General features: G+C 35.0%; 2 protein-coding genes across 3 annotated transcripts; both read right to left on the bottom strand.

The window, feature by feature from the left end:
- Nucleotides 1-948: 948 nt before the first annotated feature.
- LOC105787885 (uncharacterized) lies at nt 949-3,775 on the bottom strand. Its single transcript, XM_012614481.2, has 3 exons — nt 3,440-3,775; nt 2,893-2,973; nt 949-1,551 (listed from the first exon to the last, which is right to left on the bottom strand). Exons 1-3 carry the CDS (start codon nt 3,596-3,598, stop codon nt 1,171-1,173), a joined length of 621 nt encoding a protein of 206 aa, XP_012469935.1. The 5' UTR covers nt 3,599-3,775; the 3' UTR covers nt 949-1,170.
- Nucleotides 3,776-4,826: 1,051 nt separating this feature from the next.
- On the bottom strand, nt 4,827-7,620 carry LOC105787884 (uncharacterized). Of its 2 annotated transcripts, none has more exons than XM_012614479.2 (3): nt 7,429-7,620; nt 6,420-6,500; nt 4,827-5,352 (listed from the first exon to the last, which is right to left on the bottom strand). In XM_012614479.2, the coding sequence occupies exons 1-3, from the start codon at nt 7,468-7,470 to the stop codon at nt 4,954-4,956; spliced, it is 522 nt and encodes a 173-aa protein (XP_012469933.1). In that variant the 5' UTR covers nt 7,471-7,620; the 3' UTR covers nt 4,827-4,953. The 2 variants fall into 2 exon arrangements, with proteins under 2 accessions (XP_012469933.1, XP_012469932.1); XM_012614478.2 differs by having other exon boundaries at nt 7,312-7,612.
- Between the last annotated feature and the right edge of the window lie 15,765 nt (nt 7,621-23,385).

Genomic DNA, 23,385 nt, shown 5'->3' with positions numbered 1-23,385 from the left:
TGGAAATTCGAGAAAACATGCCCTAAGGTACTGGGTGTCGATTTTTCTCGTTCAACCAAATAGCTAAGTATCCTTTTCAAAAATTTCAAAATAAGGCAATGTTTTGCGTTTGGAAATTCGAGAAAACATGCCCTAAGGTACTGGGTGTCGATTTTTCTCGTTCAACCAAATAGCTAAGTATCCTTTTCAAAAATTTCAAAATAAGGCAATGTTTTGCGTTTGGAAATTCAAGGAACGTGCTCTAAGGTGCTGGGTTTCGATTTCTCGTCTAACCAAATTGACAAATATCCTCTTGAATTTTAATCTATGCTATTCGAGTTTTTTTTAAGGATCGTATTTTAAATTTCTTTAAAGTTTTCAATTTTTCGACACTAAGACATTAAATAATCAACTAGGTACCAATTTTGGGCGTATCGAGGGTGTTAATCCTTCCTCATGCGTAACCGACTCCCGAACCCGTTTTTCTGAATTTCGTGGACCAAACTTGTTGTTTTAATAAAATCAAATCATTTTATTAAAAACAACCACTTTTCGAGGTGATCCGATCACACCTCATCAAAAAGGATCGGTGGCGACTCCCTTTTCGTTTTCATTTTCAAAACCCAAGTCGACCCCGTTTTTCAATCCAAAAAATGGTGTCAATAATCTTAATAAATAAATAAAAATTAATATATTATATGAAAACGGAAAAGCAAAGTCAAACTCGGTCTTTAAATATTAAAACTCATATTTCAAAAAGACTTCCAAAATTCATTTTTGAAAAATAAAAATAATTATTTTATCCCAGCCCCGGCCCAACTAATTTATTGATTTCCAGAGAACAGTTGGCAGCAAACATTAGTTTTAACTTCTGATTTGGGCTTTGCATTTTGTTAAATTCATATTTAACGTCCAGTTTAAAAGCTTTGCCAGCCATCTCAAAATTCCAACCAGGTTTGCTCTTTGCAATGAAACAAACATCTCTTTCTGCGTATTTTCATAGAAAAGAAATTTAAACGTCAAGCATCTACCTCATGCTATATTTTTCCAAATATTGGATGACAACTTACCACCACCATCAACGATATACATCAATGCAACCTTAAGAAATGAATTTTGCACTATAATGAATTCTAACCACGCATTAAAATTTTACCACAAGAAAGACAAATGCTAAAAGACCAAACAAATCTAATCATCGGCATGCATGTCCATACAGTCATTAGAGCTGGGGGAATTGGCTTCCCTATTTTGTTGGTGACAATAGTTGCTCTCGTTATTCCTTTGTCCATTTACTGAAGATAAAATGTTGTTTGAATTGTAGCTGCCCTGCGCCAAGTGGTAGGGCTGAAGGCTCCGGCGAACTGGGCTTGAGAGGGCGTTCGAGAAAACAGAGTTCTTAACTTGGTTATCACCAGGCCGAACTCCCTGCCCAACATTTACCGATGACAATGGATTGGACAGAACAGGGGCACCTAAATTGTTCGACTGCATTGGAGCCTGGGAATGTGGGTGTTGCAGCGGCAGCCTAGGGGACATCGGTGGCTCATCTCCTCCATATTCAAGCTCATTCTGCGAAAGAAAATTAGATTAAATCTTAAACTACAACCTCATTTCAGCGAGAGTGGATCTGTCTTTATATTCCACAAATGCAGATGAAGCAAAGCATTCGTTAAAACGAGAAAGCTCAAAGACAGAAGGAGAAAGGTTGAACAAATCCTAAATCTGTAACGAGGTAGGTTTTTTTTTTTTTTTCTGAAATTCACTTTTAGTTCCTTACGGTATGCGGCTTCCCCCTTTAACCCCCATAATTCTCAAAATTCTACTTCGCAAGAACCTTACATCTACCACCAAGTTTCTCTATTCCTTTTGTTAACAGTATTTTACACAGATTCATCTCTATGGAGGCATATTCAAAACATGCATACTTCGTAGATATATGATCAACTTTCAGTTGTATGGAAAATTGATCTAGTTAAAGATTATATCCAAACATGCATACTCCATAGATACATTATCAACGATGAATTGGTAGCATCTGGCAGCCAATCAAGCCCCAAGTGTTTCAATCAGCTATTAATTTGATGATAATAACATTAAAAGACAAAAATTATTATTAATTAAATTATAATGTAAATGCTAAAATTGATTTTACCTATTTTAGTTCTCTTCTAAAGAAAACCAATCACTTTATTAACCTACTTATACGCTACACATTTTTATTTTTACTTCATATTATTATTTTTATAAACAAATAAATGAAAGTAAAAATGTGTAACATAAAGAATAATAATAAACCTAACAAAATACTAAGACAAAAATATTTGGAGTATTCACTTATTTTTAAGTAGTATGATTACTCCATAAGCAGTGATATAAAGCATGAAAATTACATATATCTTGTTTAAATTCACTTTCCTTTAATACAATTTTTTATGGTTAGGGATTCCAAACCAGGTACTCTTGGAAGGCTTACTTGCTGTATGAACAATTATATGATTAATATGCATAAAAGAATACGCTTTTAAATAATTTAACAAACTTTAATTACTAATATACAGACGTTTGAAAAAGATTTTGCTGGATTGTTGATATTAAAATACTATAAAATATGTAGAGAAAAGTATAATATTTCAAAATAATTTAAAACATTCAAATAAAAAAATTTATCCCAGAATGATATTCAAGATTGTCTTTCGTAGACTGAACCCAACAAAGTAAAAGAACTAGAATTAAATGGAGTAACATGCCTAACATATCATATAAAATAGTCCGTAAAATGTAGGATCCAAGGACATCAACAAAGTATTTCATAGTTATCCAGTTTAGTTGCAAAGTTCAATTCAAAGCATATGCGATTGGCAGAGGCAAATAGCTGATTAGCAACTAAGGAAAGCAAGAAATGAAAAATACCTGCAAATAAGCAACTATATCAACAGTTGTAGCCCTTGACCCTTCTTCTTGCTGCCTCAGAATCCATTGATAGAGTTTCTCCTGCAAAGGGAAAAAAGATCTATACAGTTAGAGAGGAAGGTATTACACAATGAAAACAAATTCCATACACCAAAACCAGCAAGGAATAATACAGAAATTGTAACATTTTACAAATTAATTAAGTTTTCATTGCTTCAACATTTCACATAAATGTTAAAAAGAAAATTCATATAAGATTACAAATGATTAATTGCTTTTGACAGAACAACTAACAACATAATAATTGTTGCGCATAAAAGCAAAATCAAACAGTTCGTTGCACGTGAGATTTAAACTAAGGAGATTTCATATTTTATTTTAGATATTATAAAACAAAGGATATAATATTTAAAATAAAGCGATTTTATTAGGTATTTGGTTATCACAACAAATATCGGATTCAATCAAGCATAAAAAAAATCATAGGAATCAACCACGAATAAAATATTATTAAGCAAATAGATACAAAGAGGGATAGGAAACGAACCAGCGCGTGACGTTCACCGGCCTGAAAAGAAAGGCGTTGGTGGTTCATAGCCTGGGTGTAAAGCTGGGAGAGGGAGTTTGCAGCGCTGCAAAAACTGGTGTACATGGTCCGATCAACCTCGTCAAGGCGCGAGGCGTCGGATTTTCTCTTCTTCGTCATGTTTAATTTTCTAATTGAAAATAAATTACAAGTAAATAAATAAAACTGCTACGATAGAGCGAAAGAGGGTTTTATTTTCTGAAAAAAAAATTAAATGATGCAGATTTACATGAAATCGAAGAAGAATTGTAGATTAGGGTAGAGAGAATATGCGGATGTTTTGAGTTGGAAAGAGACGATTATGATTTACGAAAGAAGTAGCAGGGAGTTTTTATATGAGCTGTATCACATGGGCCCTTATGGGCCGCCTTTCATCGCTCTTTTTTTTATTATATACGTTTGAAATAAAAATAAAAATTATATGAAATAATATTTTTTTGAAAAAAAAAAGATAATTAATAATGTAAATTATCCATATGATTTTTTTATAAATCTAATCTTTATATTCTATCCTGTCAATTTATGACATCAATTTAATCTAGTATTTAAAGACAGTATAGATATTTATTGAAAAATAAAAAAAAGGATTGTATTTATCTTTTTTCTGCACGGTTGAAATATAGGAGAAAAATATATTATTTAATTAACTTTCCCTTTACTTTTAGGAAAAAGAATAATTGATATTCTGTAAGCATATATAGATTTAACTTCTTTTTTTATCTAATTAATTACTGGACACATATACACAAACAAGCAGCATAGGTTATGGGCTTGGTAAACAAAATATATTGAAATTTGTAAGCTACATAAAATGCCTAGGTCCAGTCTGGTCAATCTCGGAGAACTCAAACATGCTTGCTCAAGATTGAGCCTGTTGGATATGAAAAAGTATATTAAAATAATAAATAATATTTTATATTTATATCTCAAAATAAAATAACTCGAAAAAATTGGTTTTCTACTTATTTTGTATATTTTATAAAAAAAAAGTATGTAATAAATTTATAAATTTATATTAAATATGAGAACATTGACCAGAATTCGTCATTAGAAGAATGTGTTAATGAAACTACGAAGAGTGGTTTATGCAAATGGATTCCTGAAAGAAACATAAAAGGATCTTTGATTGCTTTGGATTAGTATTAGTACTTTACAACTTTAGCTTGGTCATCATCCGCAAGGGGTTGCCTGGAACACAAGGTATTGTAGGTTAGTAAACCTAACACGCTAAGCAATGCTATATTGCCAGAATGTTCAACAGTTGTTTGTTTCTTGCTAGACTGGGATGATGGCTAGAACTAGATGTCTCCCCATTCAAGCGAATACCACCATTATTAGACAAATATAATTATATGACAATAGCACATTAACATTGAACTTGCAATACATTTCAAGATACTTTTCAGATTCCTAGCCTTTCAAGATATTTTACAAGAAAAAAAGAAGAAAGCAGCAAATGAATGACCATAGAAATTTCAGAAAGGAAAATCTTGGTGTGGACTATCATCAGCATGCATGTCCATGCAATCGTTAGTGCTTGGGGAATCAGTTTCTCTGTTTTGTAGGTTAGTGTGGTATGTTTCATTATTTCGAGGTTCATTGGTAGAGGAGCTGATGTTATTTGCACCCGGGACTGAGTGGTAGTGCTGAAGGCTCTGACGAACAGGGCTGGAGAGTGCATTTGAAAATACGGAGTTCTTTGCCTGGTAATCCGCAGAACGAACTCCTTGCGCAATTGTGCCTGCTGAAATTGGATTAGAAGAAAAAGGAGAACCTAAGTTGTTCTGGTGTGTTGCAGGCCGAGGGTGCTGCTGCTGCTGAAATGGCTGTCTGGGGGACATTGGGAAATCCTCTGCTCCATATTCAAGCTCATTCTACAGAAATTCGAAAAGGATAATTATCAGGAAAAAGAGATGATCATTGTCACTTCATTTTCCATATAAATGTAACTACATACCATAAAATGGTTCATGTCAAACACTCTGAATTATGAATGGATAATATGGTACCGAACAATCATCACCATCCATGCTAAAAAACCATTATATTGATCAGATAGTTACATCTTCATTATATTTTTAAAATCATGATGTACGGAATAACTAAATAACTCACATGCCTTCATATTTTAAAATCATAATGTATGGAGTGACTGAATAGTTTGTGGATGTGTCAAGGCCAACTCAAAATCACATAGTGACATTTTTTTTTCTTAGAATGGATCTCAGAGTTGCAGCATGGAAAACAGAAGACCCCTATCATTTTCACCCCTTCAAAGAAACTATAGTGATAAGCCTAAACCTACTAATAGCACCATCAGCCAAAATCCGTGCCACATGTTCCTCAAAAATATTGAACAGCTCCTTATAAAAAGTTAAAAAGGAGAAAAAGATTGAATTCACAAAAGAACCTCACCAATTCAAAAGATTGAATTCAACTGACTGGAACAATATGGGATGTATAGGAAGCCCACAGTTAATATATCAGGATGTATAGGAAGCCTTACAGCAATTGCTTTCCAGGAAAGTATCATTATTTCAACTTCTAACGAAGGGCCTTGCACCCTCGACATCTACCTACTTTACTCTCATTTCCATCCAAAACCCAAAACAGACTTCTAAGTTCTAACCCAGGACCATGCATCTATCAATTAGGAATTCCGGCAAAACGGTAGTCTCTTTTATCCTACAGTAAACTCCTCATCCTCCCATCCATTTATTTCATTCTCCTATCAGTCAAATTCCTCAAACAAACTGTTCTAGTTAAATGCTTAACTGTATGGACACTCCAATTAAATTCACCATATGACTGGAATGATAATAAACCATACTTGGTTGAAGCATTAAAAAATCAATACAAAAAAACATATAATTCAGTAGAAAAGAGGTATGTGCAAACAGATTCACGAAACCAAACAAGAGAAAGAAATCACAAACCATACCTGCAAATAAGCAACAATATCAGTTGTCATCACTTTCAATCCTTCTTCTTGCTGCCTCAAAATCCACTCAAAAAGTTTCTCCTGCAGGGAAAAGGGAGAAGGATGTATACAATTAGATACAACACCAAAAGACCAACCAGGGACACATATGAAATCATAATTGAACAACTAAAATATGAAAGCCAAGGAATCCCTACAGCACTATTTAAAAATGGGGCGCTACAATCAGAAGGAAGCATTTTAGTCGAGAAACAAGATGATCAGATGAAATTATCTACAAGAAGAGCGATTGACATGTTTTCTAAATCTAAGACGACGCATAGAGAGGATACAGTGCCAATGAAGTAAAAGCAAGGACGAAAATCAACAAGTAACATTAGGAACACCCAATAAATGCCTTTTTTGCTTTTGAATTTAGGAGATTTATTTAGTTTTCTATGCTTTCAACAATTGCTCATCCAATAATTCATCATTTTAAGCTAATAAAGACTAAAAAAACACTGTTAAGCTTCAACTAGCATTTCAAAACTTCAATTTGCACAAAAAAGAATAGCAAAATTCCAACATCAATTACACAGCAGGGAAATTCTTATTCAGTATTCAATAACGATACAGAAATGAACATAAAATTTCCACTTCTTTAAGGAAATAAACAAAGTTGACACCTTTTACCAGATTACAACAAAATAAAACAATCAAATACTACAATAATTTAATTTCTTCAAAAGAAAAACATAATTACGTTTTCTATAATTCTATTCCAAACAGATTGTTCCGTTTAATTTCAATTCATTCTTTTTCAGACAAGTAAATTATCAATTCTCAAGAAGCATATAAAGGAAATTTATAAATAAAGAGATAGAGATATGAGATAATTAAAAAAACCACAAACCAAGGCGTAACGTTCGCCAGCCTGGAAAGAGAGGCTCTGGTGGTTCATGGAGTGGGAATAAAGCTGAGAAAGAGAATTAGCGGCGCTGCAGAAGGCAGTGTACATGCTCCGACTCACCTCGTCCAGGCGCGTAGCATCGGATTTCCTCTTCTTCGACATGACTTTTTTTGTTGTTGTTATAATTATTGTATTTTAAGAAAAAGGAACAAAAAGAAAAGAAACCCTTACAGAGAGAAAGAGGAAAAGAGAAAACAGAGAAGATAGAAATAAGAGGGGAAAGTGGTGGTGATGAGACACAGAAACGTAACTTAACGTAACGTAAGAAGTTGGTGGAACCGACACAGAGCGCGTTTGTTTGCGTTCAGCAAAATGCTAATCAACATGCATGTAAATCAAACACATGTTGCTCAAAAAATAGGAGAAATTATTTTATGCATCCTTCCATCATCAGATTATTTATGGTCTTTTTTAATTATTTAATAAGATTTTAATTTTTTTTATGTCATTGATACATAATTTTAATATTTTTTACTTTGAATAATGAATCTTGAATCTTAAACCTAAACTTGAACCTCGAACCCTGAACCTTCCTAAACTAAGGTTCGAGATTTGGAGTTTAGGATTGAGTTTAAGGTTTGAGGTTCAAGTTCAGGGTTAGGGTTCATAATTCAGGATTCAAGGCTTAAGGTAAAAAATTTACCAAAATTATGTGTCAATGACATGGGAAATTTTATTAAAATGTTATTAAATAATTGGAAAGGGACCATGGATGATGTGGTGGGAAGGGTCCATAAAATAATTTCTCCAAAAATAGGTTTTAATCGAATGAATTTTAAAACTTTTAATATTGAGTTAATATAATATTTGCTACCTGATTTTTTCCTTTTTCTAATTTAGTATTTGTAACACCCAGATTTGGCAGGAAAAAAAATTATTTTAATATTATTGCATGGTCGCATTATGATAGGAAAGACGACGCAAATATTGATAAGAAAATTTTACCGATTTCATGTTTAATTGTTAGTAAGGATCAAATTTCATAAAGTGTAAAAGTTGAATTCTAATAGCTAGAGGGATTAAATAACTATGGAATTCAAAATTTGAGGTCCTTATATGGCAAATAAACCATTAAGAGAAATTAGTAGATATTTATGATGATTCATCCATGGAAAATTAGAAAAAGAGAAGGACTAAATTGGAAATGAAAATAATTAAAGATGATAATAAACTAATATCATCTTATTTCATCATCTTCCCCAAATTAAAAATACATAGAAACCCTAGCTAAGAGAGTGAGCTCAAGCAAGTGTTTTTGGTTCAATTAGGTATGAATTATTGCCCTGTTTTTAGTAATTTTTATATTTCTGAGATCCTGATAACCTAATCTAGCTATTTTGGGGATCAATTTGCAAAGTTATCAAAGTATTAAAATTTTCCATGGGTGAGTATGCTGAAATTTTGAAATTTATGGTAGAAAATGAAAGGTTGTTGATAGATAAGCAACTTTTGTAAAGGAAATTTTCATGAAATTGTGATTTATGGACTAAATTGAAAAGATGTAAAATTTATGGAAAATTTCTTATTTTTGTGAAATACATGGATTGTTATTGTTATATGAAAAATTCGGCTAGGCTTGGAATAAGGATTAAATTGCATGAATTTCATTTTTCGAACCTAGGGACGAAATTGGAATTAATCAAAAGTATAGGGTAAAATGGTACTTTTACCTAAGATGTAAAATGGATTGAATTGAATATGAAATGTGTTAAATTTATGTTAAATTCATTTATATAGATATGGAAAGATCAAATAAGGAGTTAGATTGAGGAAAAGAAAAACTGTTGAATTAGTAGAAAATTATATACGAGCAAGTGACGAGGTAAGTTCATGTAACTAAATTGTGTATATTTATATGCTTGAATTGAATGTTGTATATGTGAACTGTATAAATGCCTTATGTATGAATTGATCACATGTTCGATTATGCCTGATAAATAATGAGTTCCGTTTGAATAAATGAAATTCGATGAATACAGGATTTCCATATTGATTGTGGTACTGCATATGTTGCGGTCACAGCATAGCTCGAAAAAGCATCCTGTTATAAGCCCTCTCAAGCATCTTGTTACATGGTTCCTGCGAGCATCCCGATCGGTATTGATCCTGCATGTGTTGCGGACATACCGTAGCTCTTTGTGAGTGTCCTGTTATATGATTGGTATTGATCCTGCATATATTGCGGACATATCGCAGCTCTTTATGAGCGTCTCGATATAAGGCTCTTAATGAGTTTCTTGATACGGCTCGTTTGAACTTCCTGATATATGGCTACCCGGAGCTTCCTAATAATAGCTCTTCGGAGTTACCTGTTAAGTTCACATGAGCTTTCTGTTTCAAACTCTTATGAGTTTCCTGTTATAGCCCGGATAAGCTTCCTGTTACATGGCTCACATGAGCATCCTGTTATATGGCTGGAGAGAGTGCTTCCTGATTATGTACTCTAATGAGTACCCCTGAATATGAATTGATGGATTATAGTTATGTACACTTCAAGTGTACTACATGTGTATTTATTGGTATTTCAAAAAAATTCAATAGGCAAAGTTATGACATGGTTAAATTGTAATTGAGATGATTTGTCATGGAAATGTATATGTTATGTGGAAATATGACATGGAAAACATATGTATATGAAAGTTATTACATGATGAGCTCATTCATGTTCTTGGTATTTGTGTGAATTACTTAACTAACATGATTAGTGAAATTGTGTGTTTTAGGCTTTAAGCCAAATTGCTTGGATGCCAATTATATGTTTATTTTAATGAAAATAAATGGTAAGTTAACTCCAGTTATACGAACTTACTAAGCATTTTATGCTTACTTTGTTTTATTTTCCTTTGTTTTATAGTACTCGGAAGCTGGTCGGAGCATCATCACACTCTCCCTCGGCTCATTTTGGTACAATTAGAAAACTAATTTTAGTCATAATGGCATGTATAGGCTAATTAGCCAATGTTGGCATGATAATGTTTTGGTTGTAACTAGCTATTGGAATGGCTAATGTTAAGCATATTTTGATGTAGTTATTGTAACACCCCAAACTCGGCCTAGACATTAGGGACGAATTCGGAGGTGTCACGAAGAAGGGTTTTGAAAACTTAGTCGTTTCGTCAAATCATTCAAGCTTTATAATTTATATTCGATTATATCTATTATCGGAAGTGTTATTTAATTCATTTATTTGCCAATATGTAATTTATAGCGGAAGTGATGAAATCGTTATATTTGAAAATCCTGTTCGTATTTTCAGAAAATTTTTGTTTTAGTAAAAACCACGTTTTTAGATAACCGTCGCAAATAAAGTATTAAACATAAAATCCAAATTAAACCAAATAGTCTGGAGAGTCCAATTAATACAAAACTCCCAAAAATAATTCTTAGATAAATAAAACTTTATTTAAAGTCAGTTCATAAACTAGTGGTCACCGCGAGACTCCGCGCTCTGATCCGCCTAAGTCTATGGATCACCTGAACGGAATAGAAAAACAAAAGTGAGTTTACGTAAACTCAGTGTGTAACCCACAGAAATAGATATGCAAAACATACATAAATCTCACATACAGTCAGATACAGATTCAGACTCATATCCATTTCAGATACAGATAGCAGATATAGATATGCAGATAAGATATACAGAATCCTACCCTCATCCTCTACACATGAACTTCGACCATCCTATCACACCATGTGAGGTTAAAAACACTCACCCATCCCTACACACCATATCGTTCCGTTACAACACATATCAGATAAAATGCAGCCAATCTGCTAGAATATAGGCGAAGGTCGCCATACATAACACTTCCTCTACATATACAAATCCCACCCCAAACATAATTACAGATTATAGATACAGAATTATCATGCTTAACATGCTCGCTTACAGATATCAGATATACAAATAGCAGAATAGTCAAACATGCTTAATAGTGTCCTACTCAGAGCATATTATCAGAATACAGATCACTTAATCTAGGGTTTGGTTAGCCCTTACTGACCCTACGGTAGGCCCGTAGTTGATCGAAACGACCTGTGCGACCCTAGGGAAAATTTTTAAAAAATTAGCCCACATGCCCGTGTGAACCCACACGTCTAGATTGGCCTCACCCGTGTGGCCCACACAGCCTAGCCCAAAACCCACATGCCTGTGTGGCATACCCGTGTGGGCCCACATGCCTAACTTGGCCTAGCCCGTGTGGCCCACATGGCCACACCCACACCATCACATGGTCGTGTTTTGCGTACAGCCATGCCCACATCAAACACACGACCATGTCTCGCACACGGCCAACCACAAGGTCAGGCACACGCCTGTGTAGTGTCGACAATAGACATTTTTGGCTTTCGTCGAAACTTTATTTTTCACGATTTGGGAACACACCTATTTCGGTTTTGATGTGAGAACACATTCGAGATCATCAGAACCTAAAATTGACAAACCAAAATCCAAAATCAATCATAATTCATGATTAAACTGAAACCACCAAAATAAAAAATAGTCTAATTCATACGTTCATCACTTACCCCAACACTCCGAACGATTTCGACTACAATTCCGCAAGAGGAGCTGTCAAAACCCAAAATTAAACTAACGAAACATGACAACATCTTTAGAACGACATTATAAGAAAACCCCCATAACTCGTGGAAAGCTTTACCACCACTTACCGAAATGCACGAAAACAAAGAGTCGAAAGCATCGAAATTAACCGAGAGACTTGGATAGGAAAAATAAGAAAAGAAAAATTTACAGAAAAGAAAAGCAATAGAAACTGACGTCAATTTTTTTGGAAGAAGAAAAAAAACTAATTAAAATTTTGAAAAAAAGAAAAATAAGAGATAACTAACATAATCCCTATTTTTCTCCCATTAACCCACTATCTCACAACCAACTCAGAATCCCGGTTACTTCCAACCTCTAACCGACGTCAGAAGAAAAAATTAACACCCTTGTTAACGCAGAGATTTGAACACAGGACCCCTAGCACCCCAACTCCTTACCACTCGAACCAGCAGTCTCATTCTAATATGGCTTTATAGACAGTTTTATAAAATCCCATTAAACAAGGGTAAGACTCGGATAAAAAATAAGAAAATTAACAAGTTCGGGACTTGAACCCCAAACTTTATACATACACCCAGAACACTTAACCACTGAAGCAGATGTATATTTACGTTAGGCATTTACACAAACAGAAATAAATTATTCAGGGCGTTACAACTCTACTCCCTAAAAAAAATTTCAACCTCGAAATTTACCTGATCAAAACAGATGAGGATACTGCTGACACACTGAGTCCTCAAGTTTCCACATGGCTTCCTCAGTACCATGATTCCGCCACAGAACCTTTATTAACAGAATTGACTTCATCCTCAAAACCTTAACATATCGTTCCAAACTCTACACCGGCTCCTCCTCAAAAGTCAAATCCGGTCTAACCTCGATCTCCTTAACAGAGACAACGTGAGATGGATTAGACTGGTACCGCCTCAACATCGAGACGTGAAACACATCGTGGATATGGTCCAACTCTGGAGGTAGCTCCAACTGATAAGCGACCGGTCCTATACACTTCAGAATCTGATACGACCCAATGAATCTAAGGCTAAACTTGTCATTACAATCGAATCTTAAAACTTTATTCCACGGAGAAACCTTAAGAAATACGATGTCCTTCACAAAATACTCGATATCTCTCATTTTCAGATCCGTATAGGACTTTTGTTTATGAGAAGCCGCCTTCAGACGATCCCGAATTAATCTGACTTTATCTTCAGTCTCGAAAACCAACTTAGGACCCAAAACCCGACGCTCACCCAACTTAGTCTAGTTGTAACGCCCTAGAATTTTTATTTTTGTTCTTGCGAAGGTGTGACACAACTGTGTATCTACTTCAATGGTTAAGTGTTCTGGGTGTGTGAGAGGTCCTAAGTTCAAGTCAGGACTTAGGAAAATTTTGGTATTTTTATGAATAAGCCCTATCTTTGGTCAGTAGGCTTTTAAGTAAAAGTTGGCAAGTAATTAACAGAATGGGCCTGCTGGTCTGGTGGATAAGTGGAGTGTTGGTGTGAAGGAGGTCCTGTGTTCAATTCTTTGTGATGGTGTGGAAATAGTATTTTTTCTCCAATTTCGGTTAAGAGTTATGTTGGGGCAAAATTCTGAGTAGTTGTGTTTTAGTGGGTTAATAGGGAGTGATTTTAGGAGATAATGGGGGAGAGGTTATCAGAAAATAATCTGATTATCTTTTTGTTGTAGAAAAAAAGTAGATTTTTGGTTTTCTCTCCAATTACCCAAACTTTTTCTGATGTTTTCTTCTTCTTCTTTTCCCTCCTCTGCCGATTCTTTCCCCTAGTTGCTGCCGAAATTTCCATTATTTTTCCCCATTCCATTTCTTCCTTTATTTTCCAATTGATTTGGTTGTTCATCGTTGGTTGTGTGTGTTCGGCAAGTAACGATTTTGTCTATTATTAATCGTTCTTGGTTAATCTCTGAAAGGGGGATTCCTTTTTGGTGTTTAGGAGTTAATCAAGGGGCTGGTGGTTTTGAATCGACGATGTGATTGTGAGAAGTCATGGTTACTTAAGCGAGGTATGGGTTTTGTTAGGTTTTTAGTCGAGTTCCTTCCAAATTGGTTGATTAAAAACGAATTAAGTGATTAATTTGGAGATTTGTTGGTCGATTTTTAGGTTCTGGAGGCTTAGGAGTGCTTACGCATCAGAAACGATACCAGGTGTGTACCCGAAACGTAGAAAATAGGATTTCCTTCCAAAATTTGTTGCTGTTGAGAAATAAGATAAATAAGAGAAAATGATGCGAAAAATTGTAGAGAAAGGAAGGGTGTTATAAACTTGGAAATCAACATTCTGCACTAAAATAGTTTTGGACAGCAACAATAGTCTAACTTTGAAAAATCATAAAAAAATAGTGGAAATTGAGTTAGAGGTTGAATAAAATACGAAATTAAATTTTATTGAGTCTAGTTTTTCATGGAGGAAACTGTGTAAGCAATCAAATTGTAAGTTATGTGATATAATGAATTTTGTAAGACAATGTCAGAATGGGTTCGGGTTCCCTTGTTCTGACTTTAGAAAAATCATCAAAAATTATAAAAAATTAATTAGTGGCCTAAATATATATGTTTAAATCTTTAACAAGTCTATTTTCAAGAGAAATAAAAGGAAACATCATCTAATTACGTAATAAGAGATAAATAATTTTTAGTAAGGAAAGGTTGAAGCTGTCAAATAGCAGAATCGAGATAGATTTGAAGAATTTATGTACTTATTTGATAAATAATAAAATTTAAAAATTTTATGGTAGAAAGATATTTGAGTCTAGTTTCGAAACATCAAGGGGATATTAATTTGGAATTCTGTAGCTTAAGATATAAATAATTTAGGGACAATGACTCAAGTAGACAGCTTTGAATGAACATATAAGTAAATAGTGAAAACATATATTAATATTTAGCTAGCATGGTTTACATTAAAAATGGATCACACGACCAAGGCCAATTTGGGCCGAATGGACCACAAAGGCACACACGGGCGTGTGGGCCCATTTTTACCGAAATGTTTTTAAGGTTGCACGGGTCGTCCAAGTTGACTGAATGATATCTGTTCTGAGCATGTTAATATTTGAACCGAATATATGTACTAAAATTACATAATAGCATATCATCCATTGTATGTTGCATTGCATTGGGTTGGGGGTTGTTATTCGGAGGAAGTGTACTGAAAGGCTTTAAGCCTAATTTACTGGCAGCTCAGCTACAAACTATTGTTTTGTGCCGCATTCAGTACTACTTGGAGTGTAGGGATGGGTGGGTTGATTATATCCCCACATGGAGTGTAGGGTTGGACGGAGATGGTGTGTAGAGGCTGGATGGGTAGGATTTTGCTACTGCATAACTGTTACTGCTACTGATACTATGATGGTCTAAGACCTACTACATTTTTGACACTGTACTGAGGTGGGCTAAGGCCCAAACTGTCATTGATGCTGAAAAGGACTTAGGCCCAAGACTATTCAATTGTGCACTGTGAATACTGATTGTTTGTTTGTTTCTGCGGGATTACACACTGAGTTTACGTAAACTCACCCTTGTTATTTAATGTGCACAGGTAATCCCCAAACTTAGACGAATTGGTGCGATAGAGGACTCAGCGGTGACCACAGAAATTTTTGGACTTCATGGTTTTCAATTTACGTTTTATGATTTAATTATTATTGATTATTTGGGTTGTAATTTAAGGACCCTCTAGGACTTTGGTTTTACATTTTGGGTTTTTATTTATTTTACTTTATGGATTTATACCTGCTCGTCTTAGGAAATTCGGTTTTCAAAAAGTTAAAGTAGTTTCTAAATGCATGATCACTTAGATTGTTTTATTAAAGCTTCTGCAATGAGGGATTTTTCAAAACAATTGTTTTAAATGAATAAAGACGACTTCCTAAGTTCTAACATAGGTTTACTAAAGATAATAACATGGAATGTTTTCAACGTAACAACGAGGTTTCAAAAACACTATCGTGTGACATTCCCAGATATGACCATAACGTCTAGGCTGGCTTTGGGGTGTTACATTTAGTTGTATCAGAGCCAGGTTGCAAAACTCGGCTGTGCATTATGGGTTTTAAATTTGGTCTTTAAAAAATTGGTTTTTAAAATATTTAAAATATTTCTACTGGGTTTGTGGTGCACCAAGTCTCCGGCGCCGATCCTATAAGTGTTCTGAAACTCATACATGCTATGATATTCTAAAACTGATATATGTTATGATATTCTAAAACTGTTGTAGGTAGTATATTGTGAAAACACTCTAGATGGTGTGTATTGAGATTGTAGCAAAACTGATAGAGACTGCGATTTACGAAAATCACTCTGAATTACTGAAACTTTTAACATAAAACATCTGCTAGTAAATACTAAAACTGAAACTGATGTATAAAAAATTGTAATACAGATAAATCTGAATAGACATGAGCGCACGCGGTATTCGTGGACATGGTACTCAAGGCCGAGGTAGAGGCCGTAGGGGGGTTCGATCCGAGTTCTCATCCTTGGGTAATATACCGAATTTGGACACAAGTGAGATGCCAATGTTGCCTGCTACTGAGATTGAGTCTTATGATCGCATGGCTGGGGACGACGCATTGTCCTAGGCTATGTTGAGGATATTGGAGAGGGTCGTTGGGCCTAATATTGGATCTGAGGGCCGTGGGTCGGTTACAGAATGACTCCGGTTCAATGGAGCTGAGCTCTTCAGGGGTGTCACTGGGGTCACCCCTAATGTGGCTGAGTATTGGATTAAGGCCACGCAGAGGATCATGGATGACCTGGATTGCACCTTCAAACAGAAATTAAAGGGTGTAGTCTCGTTACTGCGTGATGAGGCTTATCAGTGGTGGCTTACTGTTAAGAAGGGCACTCAGCCTGAACATCTGACCTGGGAGTTCTTTAAGACCGCCTTTCAGGGGAAGTATGTGGGAGCTAGTTATATGGACGCCTGTAGGAGGGAGTTCCTGAATCTAACACAGGGAGACCAATCAGTGGCTGAGTATGAGGCTGAATTCCTGCAACTGAGCTGCTATGCACGAGGTATGGTGGCGACTGAGTATGAGCGTTGTGTCCACTTTAAAGATTGCTTTAGAGATAATTTGAGAGTCCTGATAGCTCCGTAGAAGGAGTGTGATTTTTCTTCACTGGTTGAGAAGGCGAAGATCACTGAGGAGGTTAAGCGCGCTGAGCGCCAAAACCGCGATAGAGAGAGGTAGGAACAAGAGGGATTCAAAGCCCTTAAGTTCTGTGCAGAGGCCTAAGAAAAAGACCAGAGCTGATGGGCCAGTTAGAGTTGGGCCCCTTGTTACTACTACTGGACTGCAGCCATGGGTCGACTGTGGTAGACACCATCAAGGCGAGTGTTGGAGAAGTACTAGGGGGTGCCTGAGGTGTGGATCATTGGATCATTGCATTAGGGAGTTTCCGTTGAGGGCCGATCTGATGCAAGCTCAGGGTACTGGTACTACACAGCCACAGAGGGTAGCACAGCAGCCACCTAGATGTCGTGGTCAGGCTAGGGGTGGTAATGGCATGGGTCGTGGACAGAGAGCACCGGACAGAGGTGCTGGACAGACTAAGGTGAGGCAACCTGCTTTAGTTTAGACTGCATGTCGCCGAGAGGACGGAGATGCTCAGGATGTCATCACGGGTACGTTTCTTATTTATGATGTGCCTTACAATGCATTGATAGATATAGGATCTACGCATTCCTGTGTTACCTGTTCTGTTTCCAAAAACCTAGGGATTCCAGTTGAAAGTACTTCTAGTGAGGTAACTGTGCTGAGCTCGCTGGGGCAATCTGTTAGAGTTAGCAAACTGTACAGGAATGTTCTTCTAGAGGTTCAAGGGACGGTATTTCTAGCTAATTTGATGGAGCTTCCGTTTTAGGAGTTCGATATGATATTGGGGATGGACTGGTTGGTCAAGCATTGTGTCGGTTTGGACTATGCGACTAAGAGGGTTGTATTGAGAACTGAGGAGGGTAATGAAGTAGTTGTGATTGGGGAACATCAGAATTACTTGGCTAACGTGATCTCTGCACTGGTAATTGAGAAACTAGTTTGCAAAGGATGTGAGGCGTATTTGGCCTACGTAAGTGTTTTCGCTTCTGGGGACTCTACTATAAAGGACATTAGAACTATGAGGGATTTTCCAGACGTCTTTCCTAAGGAGCTACCGGGTTTACCTCTGAATCGAAAAGTGGAGTTTGGGATTGAGCTTTTCCCTGGTACAGCTCCGGTGTCTATCGCTCCCTATCAAATGGCACCGAAAGAGCTTACGGAGGTTAAGGCTCAAATTCAGGAGTTATTGGATCGTGGGTTTATCCGTCCTAGTGTGTCCCCATGGGGAACATCGGTACTATTCGTTAAGAAAAAAGATGGATCCATGAGGATGTGTATCGACTACCAACAACTAAATAAGTTGACTATTAAGAATAAGTATCCACTTCCGAGGATTGATGATTTGTTTGACTAGTTCCGAGGGACGTCTGTGTTCTCCAAAATTTACTTACGTTCTGGGTATCATCAGTTGAGGGTTAAGGAGGCTGATGTGCATAAGACAGAATTTAAGACTCATTATGGTCACTACGAGTTCCTAGTGATGCCATTTGGATTGACTAATGCATCGATAGCTTTCTGTTTCAAACTCTTATGAGTTTCTTGTTATAGCTCGGATAAGCTCCCTGTTACATGACTCACATAAGCATCCTGTTATATGGCTCGAGAGAGTTCTTCCTGATTATGTACTCTAATAAGTACCCCTGAATATGAATTAATAGATTACAGTTATGCACACTTCGAGTGTACTACATGTGTATTCATTGGTATTTCAGAAAAATTCAATGGGCAAAGTTATAACATGGTTAAATTGTAATTGAGATGATTTGTCATGGAAATGTATATGTTATGTGGAAATATGACATGGAAAACATATGTATGTGAAATTTATTACATAATGAGCTCATTTATGTTCTTGGTATTTGTGTGAATTACTTAACTAACATGATTAGTGAAATTGTGTGTTTTAGGTTTTAAGCCAAATTACTTGGATTCCAATTATATGTTTATTTTAATGAAAATAAATGGTAAGTTAATTATAGTTATACGAACTTACTAAGCATTTTATGCTTACTTTGTTTTATTTTCCTTTATTTTGTAGTACTCAGAAGCTCGTAAAGGTTGAAAGCTGGTCGGAGCATCATCACATTATCCCTCGGCTCATTTTGGTACAATTAGAAAACTAATTTTAGCCATAATGGCATGTATAGGCTAATTAGCCAATGTTGGCTTGATTACATTTTGGTTGTAACTAGCTATTGGAATGACTAGTGTTAAGCATATTTTGATGTAGTTATATAAGGTTTTATCATGCTTGATGTGTGTATTGAAATGGTTGAATGATGGAAGTTACATAAATATATTAATAGTTGTATAAATGGGTAAAATATACTTATATGTTTATATGGCCAATTAAATAAGATTAAATGTAACAGCCCGATTTTAGTTTAATCGAAACAGTTGTTTCAGGACCACAAATCTAAGTCAAAATTTTTTTTAATATTATTTTTATTGTCTACAACATGTTAATTTATATGTGTGAAAATTTCATGAATTAATTTTATCGTTTGTGTGCCGATTTATGAAAAAAGATTTAATTGTAGAAAAGGCAAAAGTTATGTGCCATTTGTTAAAGTGCCGAATTGACATGGCTTTTTAAGTATGAGGTCCTTATGATGCAATTGGACCATTGAATTAATGCATGGAAAAGTAAGGACATTAGTTAATGGGATTTTAATGTTATATGACTAAGGCTAAATTGGTAATTGTTGTATTAATATGTATTAAATAAAAGAAAACATGAAAATGGCCATGCATGTTCTTTATTTTTGGTCGAATGTTGAGAAAGAAAATAAGCTTTTGAGCTTTAAGGTAGAAAATAAGCTTTTGAGCTTTTAGGTATTCGGCACTTTGGAGTTCAAAATTAGGTATGTTTCTTATTCAGTTTTTAATAATTTTTACGTTTTTGATATCGTTGCTTTGTATATTACCTAGCCCATGTTTTAATTTTTGGAATTGATGATGATTTTAAGAAGTGCCATTGTTGATAATGTGATGAAATTGTTGTTTGATGATGAAAAATAAATTTTTGATGTTAGATTATTATGTTTAATTAAGTAATTTTTAGTAAAAATGTGTACTAAGGATTTAATTGTGAATTTTGTAAATTAAGGGGTCTGCATGTGAAATATATGATAGGAATGGGTGGCTAGGGACCTTGGGTAGATTCGGCCTAACTAGAATGGGTTGAAATTTAGAATATTTTGAGTTGTTTTGAAATAGGGACTAAATTGAAAAAAATGTGAAATGTTAGGGGCTAAAATGCAAATTTCCCATTTATGTGTTTTTGGAATAAATTTGAATGAAATGTGTTATTAAATAGCTAAATTTGAATTTATTTAGATCAAGAACAAAAGAAAACGGAATTAAAACGGGGGAAGTCGAAAGTGGTCGAGTAGTCGATTCCATTCGCTTGTCTTCGTCCGAGGTAAGTTCGTAAGTAAATTATTAAAGTTAAATTTACTGTATTTATTTTATGTATAGCTGAATCTAAATGTGTATGTGTACCCTATTATGCTGAATTGTATTTGACAAATGATGATTAATTATGAGGTTTAATTGGTTGATTTACGATATCCGAAAGTCATACGAACTACAGAAATGCTGAAATCTGACATCATGTAAGACCACGTCTGGGACGTTGGCCTCGATTTGAGATTTACGTATAAGACTATGTCTGGGACATCGACATCGTATATGATTATGTGTAAGACCCTGTCAGGGACAGTGGCATAATTGTTTGATTACATGAAAGACCACGTCTGGGACATTGGCATTGTACGAGCTTTTTAAGTCGATCGAGTATCTTTTCTTTGAATCCGCAAGGTATAACGGGAAATCATATGGTAAACTTGAATGTGGTTTTGAATTAAATAATTCAGGTACGTTTAAGTTATATGAAATTAGAAGTAAATGTAAGTAATATGTATAATATGCAAGATGAATTAATCGTATAAATATGATTATATATGTATGTGTACATGATTAGTGGTTTTCGACCTACTGGTGTAATTTTTATGAGTTCTTTGAAAATTATAAGCTGACAACTTACTAAGCTATTTAAGCTTACTGTGTGTCTGTTCATTCATTTCTTTTATAGATTTTTGGAAGCTAGTTACGAGCTCGGGGATCTTCAAGGAAGTCCGTCACACTATCGACCTCTATCTCGGTATTTTGAATGCTCGAAATTTTGAACATATGGTATGTATAGGCTAGCATTTGTTTTGGTTGGTCTTGAAAATTGTAGATATTTAGCCATGCGAAAATGGCTTGGTTTAATGCTAATATGCTAATGTTTAAGAAATTTTGGAACATGGAATATTTGTGTGGTATACTTAGTATATGAATTTGGTATGATGCAAAGATATATATATATATATATATATATATATATATATGGTATGATTAGTTCATGTTGGTAAGCTTGTTGTAAGGATGAATGATTTATTTTGGTTGTATTTTGTTAATGATGCTACGATAATGTATAATCGGCCATGAAATAGCTCATTTTGGAGGTAAGATTTGTAGTATATTTGTGTGATGATTGATTATATAATTTGGCTTAATTGAAGTAAAAAATTGTTGATTAAATGCTGTCCAAATATTGATTGAATGCTGTCCAATTGTTGATTAAATGCTGTCCAAATGTTGATTTAATGCTGTCCAATTGTTGACTAAATGCTGTCCAATTATTGATTGAATGCTGTCTAATTGTTGATTAAATGCTGTCCAAATGTTGATTTAATGCTGTCAAATTATTGATTAAATGCTGTCCAAATATTGATTGAATGCTGTCCAAATGTTGATTAAATGCTGTCCAAATGTTGATTTAATGTTGTCCAATTGTTGATTAAATGCTGTCCAAATGTTTATTAAATGTTGTTCAAATGTTGATTTAATGCTGTCCAATTGTTGATTAAATGCTGTCTAAATGTTAATTAAATGCTGTCTGAATGTTGGATAATTGCTATATGTTTTTGAGCATATTAATATTGTCCGAATTAATGCTCATATGCTGTTTAATTTTTGTACAAATCAAAATTGTCCAAAACAGGGTAGGTTACCTATGTTTTGTCTTAAATTACCCATATGCATAACATATAAATTACTATTTTTATAAACTATTAATGAATTGGGTTAGCCATGATTTGGTATTTGAATTTAGAATTGGCTTTGTTTTAGAATGTTATGCACATGTATATATCTTATAAAATGATATGCTTGATAATTAGTTAAAGATAGGGATTGTTCTTACTTAGTATGCATATGAGCATAGTTTTTTTATAAAATGGCATGGCTAGAAGTTTGCTACTTAAATAAATATATACAATGGATGATTTGACATAAGCTTAGTGAATATGATGTAATGATAAAAGCTTGAATTTATATATTGAATATTGAATGGTATGAATATAACAGTGAATTTTGACCTATGAGCTTGTAAAGCATGATTAGTTTTAATTGATTAAGTAATCTACAGGTGCGAATGTGATTTATATGATTGGGCTGCTAATTAATATTCGAGTTTCTTTTTTTATTTTTAAAAATTCATGATTGATTTAGTCTAATTTGTGCATAAATTATAATGAAAGACTGTTCTGAGTTGTGTTTTGATCGGTAATGCCTCGTAACCCTAATCTGACGACAGACACAGGTTCGAGGTGTTACATTAAATGCTTGGATAAGTGGGATGTTATGACATGTATTGAACTTGAAATTGGCTTGAATTGAAGGTCTTATTGTGATTTGTAATGGTACAAAATTTGTTGGATAGGTTGATGCTAGGTTGGGTGTGAAATAAGGCTTGGAAATGGCCTTATTTTGTCCACACGGGCAGAGAGATTGGCGTGTTTCTCAACTGTGTGTGACACACGGCCATGCACATGGGCGTGTGGTTTGGCCGTGTGTCCCCTGCATCTTAAAATTTGAGAAATGGAATGCTTCGAATTGCTCACACGGGCAGAGACACGAAAGTGTGTCTCAGCCATGTGTGTCACATGGCCTAGCACACGGGCATGTGACTTGGCCGTGTGACCCCTGCACCTAATTTTTGAAAATTAAATTGTTCACACGGCCTAGCACACGGGCGTGTGGCTGGCCATGTGACCCAAGTCAGAGAGTTAAATAGGTATGGACATGGGACGGGACATGGCCGTGTGCCTCACATCGAATGCCCACACGACTTGAGACACGGGCGTGTCACTTGGCCGTGTGAGCCACACGGCCTGGCCATATGGGCATGTGTCCCCTACACTTAAGGAAAAAAAATTTAAATTTGCAAAAAATTACCTGAGTCTCCAATTTAGTCCCGGCTTGTTTCAAAAGCATAA

This window comes from Gossypium raimondii, chromosome 2 (genome assembly GCF_025698545.1).
Source record: "Gossypium raimondii isolate GPD5lz chromosome 2, ASM2569854v1, whole genome shotgun sequence".
Taxonomy (NCBI): Eukaryota; Viridiplantae; Streptophyta; class Magnoliopsida; order Malvales; family Malvaceae; genus Gossypium; species Gossypium raimondii.
This window is presented reverse-complemented; position numbering and strand designations above follow the sequence as displayed.